This window comes from Acomys russatus, chromosome 25 (assembly GCF_903995435.1).
Source record: "Acomys russatus chromosome 25, mAcoRus1.1, whole genome shotgun sequence".
In the NCBI taxonomy this organism is placed as follows: Eukaryota; Metazoa; Chordata; class Mammalia; order Rodentia; family Muridae; genus Acomys; species Acomys russatus.
In genome coordinates, this window is record NC_067161.1 from 46647592 (window position 1) to 46664059 (window position 16468).

General features: G+C 44.2%; 1 protein-coding gene across 1 annotated transcript in view; it reads right to left on the minus strand.

The window, feature by feature from the left end:
* The window catches only part of Dnah9 (dynein axonemal heavy chain 9), a 328265-nt gene that overhangs the window by 210106 nt on the left and 101691 nt on the right, over positions 1–16468 (minus strand). Inside the window, 2 exon segments of the mRNA XM_051167603.1 lie at positions 4056–4160; positions 11650–11806. Of these exon segments, the coding sequence (XP_051023560.1) occupies positions 4056–4160; positions 11650–11806 (262 nt within the window).

Below are 16468 nucleotides of genomic sequence, written 5' to 3' on the forward strand. Positions count from 1 at the left end.
GACAGAGACATGAATATATACAGCAGTGTAAACATTGGAGCATAATCACTTCTGCAGAAGTCACTGGGATGAGGAACACAGACGGGTGAGAAGAGAGGGAGGGGAGGGCAGCAGAGAGCCCTCAGCAGCTGGTGCAGCTTCCAAACCAATATGCTAGCCAGGATTACTGTGTGAATAATTAAGCACAATTTTCTCCTTGGATGGTTATATGATTTTAAATGTTACCAACCCCAGTTCTGCCTGAGCTGTTGTCAGACCACTTCCTCCCAACTGTCCTTCATGGGCGTGTCCCTAGACTGGGATGTGGCAGCATGAGAAAGTTCCAAGTTGAACATATTTTATTTAATTCTAGGAACAAAGAAGAGAAGCCTGGGACTGCCCTTTTAAAGTAAGGTCATCCCATTTTCTGGCTCCCAAGAAGTTGATAACAGCTGTTGGGTACTCTCTCAACTGCTAGCAAATGGTTAGGGTTGGTGATACAACCTGGGGATGGTCCAGCTAATGATAAGTGGTGGTGGTGGTGGGGATACAGGTAGTACAGGCCTGATCAAGACAGGTGGGGGCCTTTACCCTTGTGCCATGGGTCATAGACATCTGTTTCCAACTCCTTTCCTGTCATGTTAAAATGACAAGGCTAGCAATCATCTTTACCACCACCTGCCCTCATCACCACCACCACTGTAATCATTATACCATCCTCATCATCATCCTCATCACCATTACCATAGCCATCACCATCACCGCCATCCTCATCATCAACATTGCAATCCCATGGCTTCATAATTGTCACCTTCACCACCATTGCCATAGTAATCATTATCACTACACTACCTTTGCCATCATTACTACCATTGAAATCATCATGCCCTCATAATCACCACCATCACCATTGTCATCCCCACCATAACAACCAACATTATTACCACAACTGCTATAATAGCCATCATCACAACCTCCACCCACTGTCTTCCTCCTCCTCACTATCACTACCACCATAAACTCCATCACTTCCATTACCACCACCACCATCACTCGCTTCCTCTGTATCATTGCTAGCACTAGCACCATAAACATCATCACCATCACCACCACCACCATTATTATCACCATCACCAGTGTCATGCTCATTTCCCCATGGATAGTTTCATCATCATCATCATCCTCGTCATCATTGTCATCATCACCAACACCAATACCAACACCAACACCAACACCACTTTCATTACCATCAGCATCACCACTACCGTTATCTCCAAAGTCATGACCTTCATCACTGTCGCCACGGACACCACCACCAATCACGATCACTGCCACTTCCGTTGCCACTCTCATCAGTTATACCATCACCACCATTACTACATGACTCCTACCAGTATTGTCACCTTAACACTTGAGCACCTATGAGCTATCAATCTTTGATTTAAATGTTTTAGAGATCAACTCATTGAAGAATTTACAATGAAAAAAAAAAAAACTGAGATTGTCTCAGTGAGCTCTGTGTGAGGCATGCTGAAAAGAATGCCTTGGGAAGCACAGCCAGAGGCAAGCTGTAGCAAGCCCATAGCACTAACCATCATCCCAAGACACCCATCAAAGATGCTGTGCACAATGAGTGGTTCTGGCCTTACGTGGAATCAGGGGCAGCAATGCCTGGCTGGTGAGAGTAAGAGTTGCCCTCGGAACACTGTGACAAGCAGCCAGACAACAGGGCACAGGAATCATGAATGAGACTGAGATGAGAGGAAGACACACAGGCGAGAGGAAATAATAGGACAGTGGGCAAGGGGCTGAGAAGACAGATGTCTGCAGCGGGAGAAGGAGGAAGAGAAGCTCCAAGTGCGTGGTACAACAGAAGGAAATCAGGCCATTTCTAGTGGCTGCTAAAGGAAGAGACAAACTCTCTCCAAGTTTTTAGAACCACTCATAAGCTAGAACCAGTGTCCTGAGAAAGGTTTCTTAACTTTACACCAGATACCTAGGGAGGGGTTAGTCCTCAGTGTTCACAGAGAGCGTCTATGGCACTGTTCCTGGTTATAAGTTGTGATATGACCACCGAAGGGTGGAAACAACCAGACAGCATGTGCAATTTCTGATATGGTTTGGATCTGGTTTCAGTTTGTTTCAAGGGGTTCGTATATCGGAATTAAATCCTCATTATGAGATACTGAGATGGTGGGAACGTGGTCCAGCTATGGTATCTAGAGATTCAACTTTTGGGCAGTGGTTATGGTTAGGCAAGGTCACTGGGTTAGGGCCCATGAATGAATCCTGTGGTTTTAACAGCAAGAAGTCATTGCCAGATGTGCACCCTTCACAGTCCATGAATGTGAGTCAAATAAACTCATTTTCTTTATATGCTGGCCAACTTTAGGTATTTCATTATAATTACAGAAAAGGCTAATATAATTTCTTGCAAAAATATGAATATTCAGTTTTCATTTAGGTAGTACCAGTCTCCCATCTGTACAAGGCAGAGGTGTGTTGATAAATGTTTAACCATTGGCTCTCCAGGGAAACAGGCCTTCCTGTGTAGAATGAGTCAGTGCCATGGAACTGTAGGTTTTGGAAGGAACAGTTATGGTGATTAAATGTGAGATCTCATGCCTGATAGGTGAACAATCTTCTATCTACCCACCTCCTTAGCGCTTGGTGGAAACATTTCCTCTTTAGGCCCTGTCAAGTCATTCCAATGTGAGACCACAGAAATTTGCAATAATCAGCTCACCTAGCAAAGGCAGAAAGATGCTAGAGATGGTGGAGAGTTTTCAGGTTACCACGTGGGCCTCCCCACCCCCACCCCCCCCCACCCCACCCCCCCCCCCCCCCACCCCACCCCCCTATTGACTAACTCCAACTGAGAGAAGAACAAATCTAAGGAAGGGAAACTGCACCTTGCTCTGGGGGAAGCTCTGCTAAGGGACAGTTAGGACAAGGGTCAGTGTCTATGGAGTAGCCTTTGTCAAACAAGAGAGCCTAGAGAACTGACCGTTACAGTGCAGGCAAATGAAGGGCCTCTGAGAGCCCCCGATGGCCCATGGCTCCCAGTGGCAGCTAAAGCCCAGGGGTGGGATGTTGTGGGATAGCAGCTGGTTGCCTTGGAACCCTCAGCTACCTGCCTCATCGGTTGGCCACCTGCTCCAGAAAGCGTTTACATGCATCTTTTATTTGGTTTTAACTTGCTTCTCTGGCCATTTGTATGTGCACATTGATGATGCAGATGGAGGAAGCAGGTTCAGATCTTCCTTTTGTCATTTTTCAGCAGTGTGTCTTGGGCAACCTTTTCTTTCCTGATATGTTTTCTCTACATAAAGTAGAAGTTATACCAGGAGAGTCACTGGAGCATAAGGGGTGATATATGGACAGAGTCTGGCAGGAGAGACTGAGCAAAGCAATCTACCTTCTGTCTTTTCTCCTTCTGCTCTCCTCTGCTTGTCTGTGGGTCCCTGACCTCAATTCAGATCTTCTCCAGGCAGCCTTTAGGGATTGACTTTAAGAAGCACAGTTCAGAGTCTTACTTACTCTATAGTGTGGATATGCAGACCACTTTCAGAACATCAAAAGTGCTCACATGTGTCTCAAAAACTCGAGACACTTTTGAAGTTTGGAATCGTGTCTTTCCAGCTGGGCACCTCCACTCACTCAAGCCCAGTGACAGCCCTGTCTTATGCACAATTGAGTGAAATAGGCAACCTGTTACAGACTTCTAGAGCAAACATAAGAGCTGAAACCAGAGGCCATGTTTACAACCGATGACGTTTTCAAGCAGCTGGAACCAACCTCCTTGGCTGATCCTTTGTCCCCCGCTTTGAATCAGGTGGGACAGATAATTTATGTCTCTATCTTACAGACAGAGAAATAGATTGTCCTAGTTAGACATGGTTGTGCTTTGGTGGCTAATAGAGGGAGCTTAGCCAAAGAATGGAGAAAGGGAGCTGGAATAGCAAGTAGGAGGGGGAAACAATGCTGAGGAAGAACAGAATAAAAACAAAAGGCTGTAGACTTCCACATGGCCAGCCATGAAGACTGCAAGGTCCCCACACTCTTATAATCCATACCTGAACAGCCACCACTGACAACACCTCCACAGAGATTCGGTTGAACTCATCAAAACAGCCCCAGGCGCCAGTCTGAGCCAGGCCTTTGTAGATGTTGCCACAGGACTGCAAGGGAACATATAAAAATTAAATAATGACACTGTTTTAGAAGAGTCTTGCCCACAGTTATTTTTCCAGCCTCTTTATTATAAACATATCTGGTCCCCTGAAAATTTTAATTTCAAGAACAATTAAGTTTTTAAGTTGATGAGTGACAACACAAGTCATGGGAACAGACAGGCTTTCCAAGATGCTATGGTGAAAAGTCCCTTTAAGGTGCCATCAGGGTTCCTTCCTGAGCATTCTGTAGCCTTCAAAGTCCTAAGAAATGAATGAAAGATAGCTTTTCTTATACCACATGGACAAATAACCTTCTACTCAGGCTTTGGCACACCCTAATGGGAATCCAATGCCTATGTCTTCAATCCATGCCCAGCCATGAAGGTTTTCCAGCTGATGGGGAGCTGGGAAACAGACAACAGTCACAGAAGCAAACTATTGACAAAGTCTTGGCAAAAGAGAGCAAGAAAACAAATTCAAGGGAAGACTATATTTATATTCTAAAATGAAATACATTCCTTTAAAGGGTAGCTAGTGAGCTAAGCATCCATGATAAAGAGCAGGTACTGGAGGCCACTGGCTAAGTGGTGCCTCTAAAATGCTGGAGAGATGCAGTCATGGGGGTCCTGGCATCTATCCAGAGGTCATTTTTTAAAGGATTAATTGTGTGTTAGCTATGGTCCCTGCAGGAACTTTTAGGAAGGCGTGGGCAATATGGGTTACAAATACAAGAGAATTGCTACAGAAGTATTAGTTCCAAACTGCAGACCATACTGTCACAGAAAACAGAGAAATGGGTCAGTGTACCCTAGTGCGATTGGTGAAGATGGGATTGGCAGAACAATAGCACATTGCAAATGTATTTTGTGGAGCACCAGCTGTCCCTTGAGAAAAGGATATTTGTCAAGAAAGTTGCAGAAACACTACATTCCATAACCCACCTTTGTCAAGTTATAAACATATACTACTGGGCTGTGAGGTTGGTCAAGCAGCAGGAGAGCCTGCTTTAGTCTAACATATAAAAGAGTATATCTCTCTGTCTCTATTTCTCTATCTCCGTCTGTTTCTCTTCCCTCCCTCCCTCCTTCTTTCTCTCTTCACACAAATATGCACCTACATGCATATACGCACACACAAATATGCACATACATACTTTAAATTCCTGAAACAAGATTGATTTGTTACATAGCTGGAATTCCTTTTTCCTCACGTAACCTCTGAATTTCTCAGAATACACTCCAGCAACATGGGGATAGTGAGAAAACAAATGGAGGCAGACGGAAGCCTAAGCACCTAGTTCCCAGAGCGAGGTGCTTCAGAATACAGTCCATGTCTGTGTAGCGAGGCCAGGGGAAGGCTTTTCAGGAGGATGAAAGATTACGGAAGAAAAATGAGTGAAATAACGATGTGCCCAGAGAAAAGTAAAGGTGCCATGTGGGATGGAAAATTGATTACTAAAGAAAGTCTTAGTAACAGAAAGCCTTGAGTTATTACAGGGGTCTTTAGAGGTTTGCATGCAAGGCGGTGATTAAGGCAACATTTTGTCAGAATCAGTCCGACATCTACCTAGGTAGGCAAGGTTGGATGTAGGGCAGAGTTTAAAGAGGGAGGGAAAATACAGCCCACATTGTATTAAACCCTAGAAGGCTCAAACTCAGGTGGAAAAGGCAAACAAAGGAGGGAAAGAAAAAAAAAAAAAAAAAAAAAGACCAGCAGTTGCCAGGAATTTTGAGAGAAGGTGGAGGAAGAGACTGAAATGCACATGGAGGAGAGGAAATGCTAGGGTGGGGAAACTATTGCACATGTTACTGTGACGTTGGGTGACGGCATCATACACTTGCCTAGACCAGTGTAACTATGCATTCAACTGTTCTTGCAAATGGTGAATCCCACATTGTCTTAGATCTTAGTTTAGAGCCGTGTACAGGCACTGTGTACACTACACTAACCTATTGTCTTAGAGTCACTGTAGCTATGAGGAAACAGCATGAACAGAAGCAAATTGGGGCAAAAAGAGTTTACTTAGCTTATGCACTGTTCATCACTGGAGGAAGTCAGGACGGGAACTCAAACAGGCAGGGACCTGGAACAGGAGCAGCTGCAGAGGCCATGGCAGGTGCTGCCTACTGGCTTGCCCATGTGGCTTGCTCAGCTGGACCACCAGCCCAGGGATGGCCCCACCCACAGTGGGCTGGGCCCTCCTGTCATTAATAAAGAAAATGCCATATGGGCTTGCCTGCAACCTGATCTTATGGAGGTATTTTCTCAACTGAGGCTCCCTCCTCTCTGGCTACTCTAGCTATGTCAAGATGACATAAAACCAGGCAGCACACCTGTAATTTAATAATAGGGGGACTTGTGTGTGAGGAAAGGAGAATGCATGGGGTGCTGTGTAACAATTGCTCCCCAAATTTAAAAAATCCTCTACAAAGTAAACTACTAACAAAATAAAGCAAAAACAAGTCTATTCATACAACAAATATTTTTTTTGTTCTTTTTTTTTATTAATTTATTCATATTACATCTCGATTGTTAGCCCCTCCCCTGTCTCCTCCCATTCCTCCCTCCCTCCCATTTCTCCCCTTCTCCCCTCCCCTATGTCCGTGACCGAGGGAGACCTCCTCCCCCTATACATGCTCTCAGAATATCAAGTCTCTTCTTGGTAACTAGCTATCCTTCCTCTGAGTGCCTCATACAACAAATATTAATTGAGCAGGTACTGCCTGCTAGAGAATGGGTCATGAGGAGTAAACAGCACACAGGATAGAAAAGAAAGACCTTTCTAGGGCGGATGTTCTTGTGAGGAAAAAAGACAATGAACAACAACAGAAATGCCAGATGAGGAGAGTCTTACTGCAGTCAGAAAGAGGATGACACAACCACCTTAGAGTTCATAGTGGGGGATGTGTCCTGGAGGGTGATATGGTTCCAGGCAGTGAGTTTTATTCTCAAAACTCCTATAAATTGAGGCTGTCATCTATCTATCTATCTATCTATCTATCTATCTATCTATCTATCTATCCACCCACCTTTCATGTGTATGCATGTATGTATGTATGTATGCATGTATGTATGTATGTATGTATGCATGCATGCATGCATGCATGCATGCACATGTCTATATTAATTTTGATAAATATCACAGACCCTAAGTTAGAAAATCAGGAACCAAATCCCATGCCTAACAGTGGTTTGAAAGCTTTTAAAGTTGTTATCCATTTTATGAACTGTAGACAACACATAAAACCTTTAAAAAACCTTTAAAAGAATTTCCATAAGTACTTTCCCCAACCTCATTGTTTACTGAGGTCCAATAGCAGAACCCATGTCACCACCACTTGCTCACTGGATAAACTTCTTGGTATTATTGGTAAGCAGTGGCATCACCTCTGTCCTGTAATAAAGACAGATCATCACAAAAGGATGAAAGTGGAGGAAGCTGAGGGGGGATCCATGTTGATGACTGATTTGCACTCAGAAACTAAAGGTGCAAACAATCAGGACGACTGAGATTTCCACCTCAGTGATGGGGTAAGAAATGAGATGAGGAAGAGAGTGTCAGGATTCTCCCAAGGTGGGGAAGACCCTCTATACCAGAAGCTGAGGGAGGCACAAGTCCTGAGATACAGTTGTGATTCTTAGAGAAGGGTGAATCTCCTGAGGTCCAGAAATCATCCAAATGCTCTCAACTTCAAAGCCACTGGCTGTTTTTACAGTAGCCTCTGAATTAAGGTCAAGGGGAAAATATTGCTGCTTAATATGAGGTGTTGACGCCATTCTGCAATCAATGGCTGTGCAGAGCCAGCCTCACAAGGCTGCTTTTGCCTCTGAGCAGGCTGGGCTTACAAGGTGACTTCTGCTTCCAAACAGGACCATTATCTCATCAGAAAGAGCTCATCTTAAGTCCTTGCTGCAGACTGTGGGTGCCAGTGTAGGCCAGGTAGTTGTGCTGAGCCAGTTCTGATGCAGGGCAGGACCATCGCTGCCTCAGGGCCAGGCTGTTGCTAACCACAGTAAATCCCAGCTACAATTATTCCAGGACACGGTGTCATTGAAACACTGCCTGACAGTCCAATGTGCAAACCTTGCACATAAAAGCAACCCTTAAACAACTCTGTGCACACAGTTTCTCTTCACTGTTTCACTCATTTCAGCTCTACTTCAGCATTCTAATAAGCTCTATGGCTTTATTCTGATGTTGGTGGATTCATTTATGGGTTATGTGTCACAGCTTTGTCAAGTCCCATGCCTAGTGAGATCTATAAGATTCTTCAGTGTTAATTGGTTATGTCTAGGGACATTGGCTAGCTCTGTAAGTTTCCCACTTTCCCTTTCTTCCATATTTTCAGGCTGTTCTAGGAATGCCCAGGCCCTGTACCTGTGGTCATGGAGTTGAGTCAGCTTATGTCCTGATGGATGCTCTGGGACGGAAGTTCACAAGGACAGCCCTAGCCTTCCCCTCTAATACCTGTTTGTTTTATCAGCCCATTACTTCCCCTTGTTTCCTAGATCATCTTTGGGCTTTGCTTCCCTTAAGTCTCTCATGCTATTTCTTTCCCCCTTTCACTATCTTGGTGCCTGGGTTCTCTCTTGTCCTGTCTAAAGTCTGCAGAATTCTCCCCAGTCTCCTCTCCAGCTGCCTGTGCTCACATGACTCCCCACAACAGCTTCTTGGCATGGTTATGTTTCACTGCTATTCTAAAGCCCACAGGTCTCCCTGTAGCCCACCACCTGAAGGGCCTATGGTCAGTGGCATCTGTACTCTATCTCCACCCAACTCCTGATATCCCCCAAACCTCCCTAAGGCTTCCTGGCCACCATGCTATCCTCAGTTCTAGTCTCTACTCTGGAGAAATGCAAACAGAAGTTATCACTGTTAGAGTCATAGCAAACATATAAAAAATTCATGACAGCTATGCCTGGCTCTTTTTCCTTTCTCTCCTCACCCTAGCCAGGCTCTAGGAGAAAAGCTCAGGAGTGAAGCTGATGAGGCCTGGAATAGAGATATTGGCTGCTTAGAACTGGCTCCTGGCTTTTCCGTAAATGTCTTGTCCCTCCGGATAGAGCAGACTATATTTGATCTATGTATATATGTATCATCTTTCAATTAGTGATATACCTAATGTACCTATCTATTCATCTATATCATCCATACGGTCTCCCATGACCCTCCCACTTTCCTTCTGTGTCTTCTCTGAAAACCACATAGTACCTTGACCACTCTTGATTCAGCTGGCAGCAGGTTTTTCCAGCAGCATTGAGTCTAAGCCGGTATATTCCTAGACACTGGCAGAGACATTTTGGTGGTTTCACAAACCTAAAGAAACTGGCCCCCGTCCTGAAGAAAATTCCTTAAGTGTCATAGAAGCCATACACACTGGCTGAGGACAGCCCTCCACAGAATACCCCAGCCTGTCACTGTCACAGCTTAACTTCAGGGATAAGTCCCAGCACTCTACACATGCCTCTGCTGAGTGCTTTTCATTGACCTCCCTAGCACCTAGTCTGTCCTTCCTTTCTTCCTCTCCTCCCTCTCCTTCCTCTCCCTCCCTCCCTCCCTCCCTCCCTCCATCCCCCCCTCCCTCCGTCTTTCTTCTCCCCCACCTCCTGGCCTCCTTTGGTGCTAGAGATCGAACTTGGAGTCCTGGTGGACTTATGCATGCTAAGAAAACATTCCCCCCTGAGTGACACACTAGCCTTTTGTGTTTCTCGGGAACCTTAAGCGCTTCCATCTCGGGATGGCTAAGGATACTCCTTGGTGGGAATTCCCAGCTGGCTACTTTTGGAGCCTCTCCATCTGCAGTTCTGAAGGATGAAACATTTATTTTGCTATCTTCCCAAATGCCCCACACATTCTAAGCAATGACAGTAACCAATAAAGCAACCTACTTTATTTCTGGAGTGTTTCCAAATAGCCGGACATAGAGGAGACAGGCTTGCAGGAGCAGTTTAGTGAGCCTGCCTGGTTACAGAGCTGTCTGTGCATAGGAAGTGAGCACCTTCATTCTGTGGCGTCATTAGACTTCTATTGACACTGCTCTAGTCTGTATCTGGCCTGGACTCAGAGACAAACTTTTCTGACAGCCCAGATGAGCCAAAGATCAACACTCTTCTAAGACTTGGTAGTCAGGGGAATAGGTGGGGCCAGGGACACTGATTAGCTCTGAAAGCATTGTGATAAATGACCTTCATGATGGGGGTGGGGTGGGCACAGAGTCAACTTCTCTCTTCCTGTTGGCTGTGCTTGATGTGACTTTGAAGACATCTGCTGGTTTTCTGTCATGAAGACACACACCTTCTACATTCAAATGAGTGTGTCTTCCAGAATAGTCTCCTTGGGAGACTTACTTATTTCAACAATGCTGCCAATAATTAACTATAGAAGAATCTAGAAGTTCAAAATAATCCTTAAGACTGAGTTTATTTCTTTAAAGAGGAAAAAAAAATCTTCTTCCAGCCCTGAAAAGAAACATTATCTTAATGTATTCATCAATAAAAACATTTGTGCCCAAATTTAGAGGCAATGGCTCCGGGAAGGGAGGGGTTCAGGTCTGAATGCCCCTTCTGTTTGTGAGGAGAAAACATGGCTTCCCAGGGCTCTGTGGCTTGTCCACAGAAGGGTCTCTACTAAAAGTTAACCAGCCCAGTTCTAGGAAAGTAGTGTCAGCTAAAGAACAAGGGTTCTGTAGCTGCAACCTCTAAAATTATTTCTACATGAAGTGTATTTTCAAACAGGAAATTGTATTTGATCTATTTAATGTAACTTTTTTTCTACTCTGAAATGTTCACATTATCTGTTTTATTCTGTTTACACGAGAAACAGAAAGCATCTTATTAAAAACATATACTATGAGGAAACTCCAGTGTAGAGGCAGTGGGGCAAGCTGCTATTACACATCCCTAAAATGAGGTTTTATTCATTTATGAGCAGAGTGTCTGTAGCTGAAAGTGACCTCATGGGCCTTTTTTTCTGGCTTTTCTCCAGCATATAACCTGGAACACATTAGGTATTTGGACTGTGCTGGGTTCTGGAACGACGAAGGATGTGGTCTCTACACTGCCTGTCTGCAGGTATCTCCTGCAGTGGGCAGTGGCTAGTCACTTCTGCTTACAGGAGTCTCATCTGCCATAACATCATTACAGATACTCATGAGCCTTTCTGCCCTTCCACCCATCAGTAAATTTAGGACTTTGGGGAGGACCTGTTCAGCCTGATCATTTTACAGGTGATGCAAGAATGTCAAACAACCCACTTGTTCACAAAGTTTAGTGGAGTCAGGATGTACAGGGCTGTGCTTCTTGGCTAGGTAAGAGGTTGCTAGGAGGCACAAGGGTTAAAGCAACCTTAAGTCTACTGTGAAAGAGTAAGGAGAAACCTCCTATGTGGATGCTGCATTTCCTGGGAGAGAGGGGCCAACGAAGTACAGACAAATCATGTACCTGACTGAGCTGCCACCAAACTCCCAGTCTCTCCAGAGGATGGGTGAACTCATACCTTGTAGTCCATCTGCTCAGAGCAGTTAAACACATAGACCATGATGCCCAGGGCTCGGCCCAGGTCCTTGGTGGTCTCTGTCTTGCCTGTGCCTGCAGGTCCTGCCGGAGCCCCACTCATGGTCAAGTGCAGAGACTGGGTGAGAGTGATGTAGCACCTGCCAAACATAGGAGCACAAATGCCATTAATCATGCCACAGATGGCCCTGCTCAGTGTCGGGGAGATGGACGCTCAAGGACAGAGGGACCAAAGTTAGCATCTACAAAGGAAAGAAAACCAGAACACGCCCTCATCTGTTCCCCACAGAGCCTGGACTTCCCAGAGAAAACCTGATCATGGCCACCATGATCAGCTCTGCTCCTGTCCACTCTGATCCACCCTAATTCCCATCATGCATATTGTACAGATCTTTCACACATGTGTTTGTATGAGTGATGATGCATAACTTTCTTGTTTGTTGCTTTACCTTCAGAATGCAGCACGCCTCCAGGCACTTATAAGACCTCAATGACTCTTACGACTCCATGAGTGAACCAACAATCATTCAGTTTAATATTCCTGTTACTGTCTTCACTAGTAACAATGGAATGAAGTCAGCTTTAAGATTATTTCTGATGGAGCTGAGGAGATGACTCAGAGGGTAAAGTGCTGCTCAAGTGTGAAGACCTAAGTCCAGGATATCAGGTTCTATGTAAAATATGGGTGTCGGTGCTACATATATGTAATACCAGTACTTTAGTGTGTGTGTGTGTGTGTGTGTGTGTGTGTGTGTGTGTGCGTGTGTGTGTGCGTGTGTGTAGAGGTGGATACAGAAGGCCTTCCAGACTTTCAAACTCACTGGTCACCCAGTGTGGCTGAGATGGTAAGTTCCAGGTTTATTTAGAGAGATCCTGTCATAAAAATAAAGTGGACAGTGTCTACCCAATGGCATATGGACCCCCCCCCCACTACACACATACACACTATACACACTGCACATATACACACACTCACACATACTATATATGTACACACATACTACACACACACACACACACACACACCATACCACACACCCCTACACACAAATATTTAAGGTATTCAAAAGGATTCATAGTTCCATTTAATTGTGCTCATTGGATAATAAGCACATGAAAAGATGCTTAGTATTGGCACCCAGAGAAACTCACTGTGCACACAGTGCATTACCAGGATGACTATAACCTAGAACATGGCCATAACACATGGTGGCAAGGATTCAAGAGAAGGGAGAGCGTCATATGTTGCTGGGGGAAATATTACTTGATGCAATCACTTTGAAAGATGGGTTAAAAGTGTCTTCAAAAGAAGGAGAAGGGCTTTTCATACAATTCAGTAATCCCCTTCCTTGGAGTTTGCAGTACTCAACCATGGTAGCAATATTCATAAATGTCCACCCGTGGTGAGTAGATAAGCAAAATGCAGCAACCATGCAACAAAACACTCCTTAGAAACGTGAAGGGATGAAGACATGAACATGGCAGGTGCAACTTATCAGCATCATGTGCCATGAGTGAAAAAAGACAGATTAACAAGATCACCAAAACTTCCAGAAATGACCAATAGAGATAGGTAGCCCCAGGCATATCAGTGGCTGCTAGGGGCAGGAGTATGAGCAGAGATTTCCCACAAATACCATAAAAGACATGATCAGATGAACTGTGCCCTTGTTGTAGGTGAACTTTAAGACACTAAAACTATATCTTGATTAATCTGTTCAATTGCACCAACGGTCTAATGTTTTCACACCCAGTGAATCAGTACAGACTCTACTCATGAGCTCAGTCTGATGGAAGCAGTGTCCAGAATTATCTGTCTAGTTTGGTATCTGATGCCTCAGGCTGACCTGCAACTGAGTAAGTATCTTTCCTGTCGGATGGCGATGACCTTTATTGGTGATGGAGCCCAGACCGGCATGATGCTGAAGGGACTCAACGTAAGTTTCCTCATTCTCTACTACTCAGCTCCCCATCCCTGTTTCTGCCGCTGAGTGGAACCCAGGAGGGCAGTTTCTCTGGGCAGAAGGAAGAAACGAGTCAGAACTATCTCATCTCTCTAGTTTGTCTGTAAAATATATGACACTATTTTAGCTGAGCACAGGGATTTGGGTTGCATTCGGCTTTAGCCTCTGGCCATGCGGCCTCACTGGGTTACCTTACTTTCCCTGGAGAAAAAAACGGCCACAAGACACAATGAGGAGGGGCTTTGAGCATCAGGCAGGCCATGGGGCAAGATGAAGCGAGTGATGGTTAAGGTTTAAAGCCAGATGGACCTCATGTCATCTTTCTTGGCCATTACTTCCACTTGGATTCTCTATGAGATCTTCACAGAAACTTCCAAACCCTGATTTCAGGTTATAGACTGGTCCCATACCTGACGGCTCTCCCAGTCACTGAAGCCCAAGACTCCAAACCCAGGAAGAAAGGCTTCTGCCTGAACTAGCACAGACCTAACCTGGATACACCCTACCCTTCCCTCTCATCCCTTCCTCCCCTCTTATAACTGAAGGGCAGGGCTAGGTATCTCCACTCTGGAGTGGTAGAACTTGCACAGGATGTGGAAGTCTATAAAGGCATGCTGCACAAACTAGAATTCCCATTTTTAAAAAAAGACTCCATTTGAATGATAGCTTTGGAATTAGGTGCCGCTCTTGTTTTGAGGATGCACTGAGTTTCTGAGCACTTGCGTAACGTTAAAATATTGTTATTTCCATCCACAACAATAGAACTCAGAACCAAGTGAGATTTCCAGTGTCAGCAAATCCAACCTCTTGACTTTACAGAAGGGTAGTGTAGACTGGTTCTCAGTGGAGGGAACTGGGTCATCTTATGGGATCTAATAACTAAAAAGTACCAGTGGGGACTTTAGAATGGGCAACAAGAAGAGCTCAAAGCAAAGCAGAAGCCGTCAGCTGCAGCTGGGAGCTCATCCACCTTGAGGTGTCTAGGCCTTCTCTCCCACACTCTTCCGCCATGATGCACTGCATTGTCACAGGCCCAGGGCATCTTGGCCAGGTGACCAGAGAGTAAAACCTCTGAACCTAGAAGCCCGAACAAATGGTTCTTCTTTCAAGTTGGTTTTCTTGAGGTTTTTGTCACAGTGACAGAATGATGACTGGCCTTCCATAGAATGAAACACAATTGCAGAAATGACATCATCAGTATCGCCACCATTTTCTGCCCGCAAATGAAAAACATGGGGTTTTACAGTGATGGAAGCTGAGGAATCAAACAGGCACAGCAATGTCCGCCTGAAAGGAGGCCTCCGGCAACCTTCAATAATATCCTTATTGGTCATTTGAATTAAAAAGTAACTTATCGTGTAGAAGATGGACTTTTTTTTTATTGGTTTAATTTGTTCCTTGACAATCTCATATATGTATATAGTGTATTCTATTTATTCTCGTTCCATCTTCTTCTCTCTCTGTGTCTCTCTGTGTCTCGCTCTCCCCCTTTCCCTCCCATCCCTGTCCCTTCCCCCTTTTCTTTCAGGTCTCCTTATCACTTTCATATTTTTTGTGTTGTGACCCACTGATTTTTAACTAGGACAAAATTTCTAAACAATTTTAGCAATTAAACATGATGCCCTATGCCCATGAATGTATGAGTGACATAAAATGAATTTTTAAAAATGACACAAAGTTGGGAGAGGGTCTGGGATGCTCTAAACGGAGGAGTTGAGGTAAATATGGTAAAAATATATTGTGTGAGATTATTAATAAAATATTGAAAATGATGGGCTAGGGATGATAAATTCATTCTTCAAAGAGATGAACGCAAAACTGTCTTCCAACATTGGTACCCACAGAGATTGGGGGTGGGGTTGTAGTTAGAGGGAGGTCCATGTAAAAGGACCATAGATTTTTTAACAAGTCTCCACCTCAACATAAGAGGCAGCATCAGAGAAGAAAAATGCCATCTGCTTTAATCTAGAACAAATCTGGTCCTTTTATACGATAACGCTTACATTTCAATGTCTTGTATTTACTCTAAATACCTATGATTCTGGCTCTGTTTTTGGCTCTAAAGTCCTTTCCCATCTAGGGTGCAACTTTCTTTTGCTTATACAGAGAAATGGGAATGCTGGTGAGAGTGTAAAATAGTACAGCCATTTTGGGAAAAGACCTAACAAGTCCCCATCCAAGCAAAAGAAGAAACAACACAAAAAAACAAAACAAAACAAAGCAAAACACCCACACACATCCACATGAAGACTTGCACAAAAAAATATTCATATCAGTATTGTGACAATGGCTCCAGCTAGAAACATCACAAGTGTCTGCCACTACCCAAATGCACAGACAAAATGTGGTGTGTCCATGGAGTTCAAGCCCTGAGGTCTCCAGTGTTTAGGGCTGAAAGGTAACTATGCTCCAGCCGGATGGACACAGTTTCCAGGTTTGGGCAATGCTTCCTCTTCAGTCTAAAGGCTGGCTTAATTTGGACTGCCACCACTCATCATTAAAAAGGTTTTGATGAAAACATATTTTGACTCACTGTTCTCAACAGTCAAAACATTTCCGAAAGAACTCAAAGAGGTTAAACAAGAAGCAAAATAAAACAAGCTAGAAAAAGATATAGGAAAATATTATATTACACTTTGAACATAGACTTTCTAAGCATAAGAGCAATTATTTGTAATGAACCAGAACAGTGATAGCATAACTCTGAGGAGAAGAAAATCCAGTCACCAATAAACATATGACTCCGTGGCCTGTGAGTAATTAAGGCCCAAAGCCAAAGGAGATATAGTGTGACCAGCAAAATGAATTGGGGCACTAAAGCAATACATAAAGCTATTT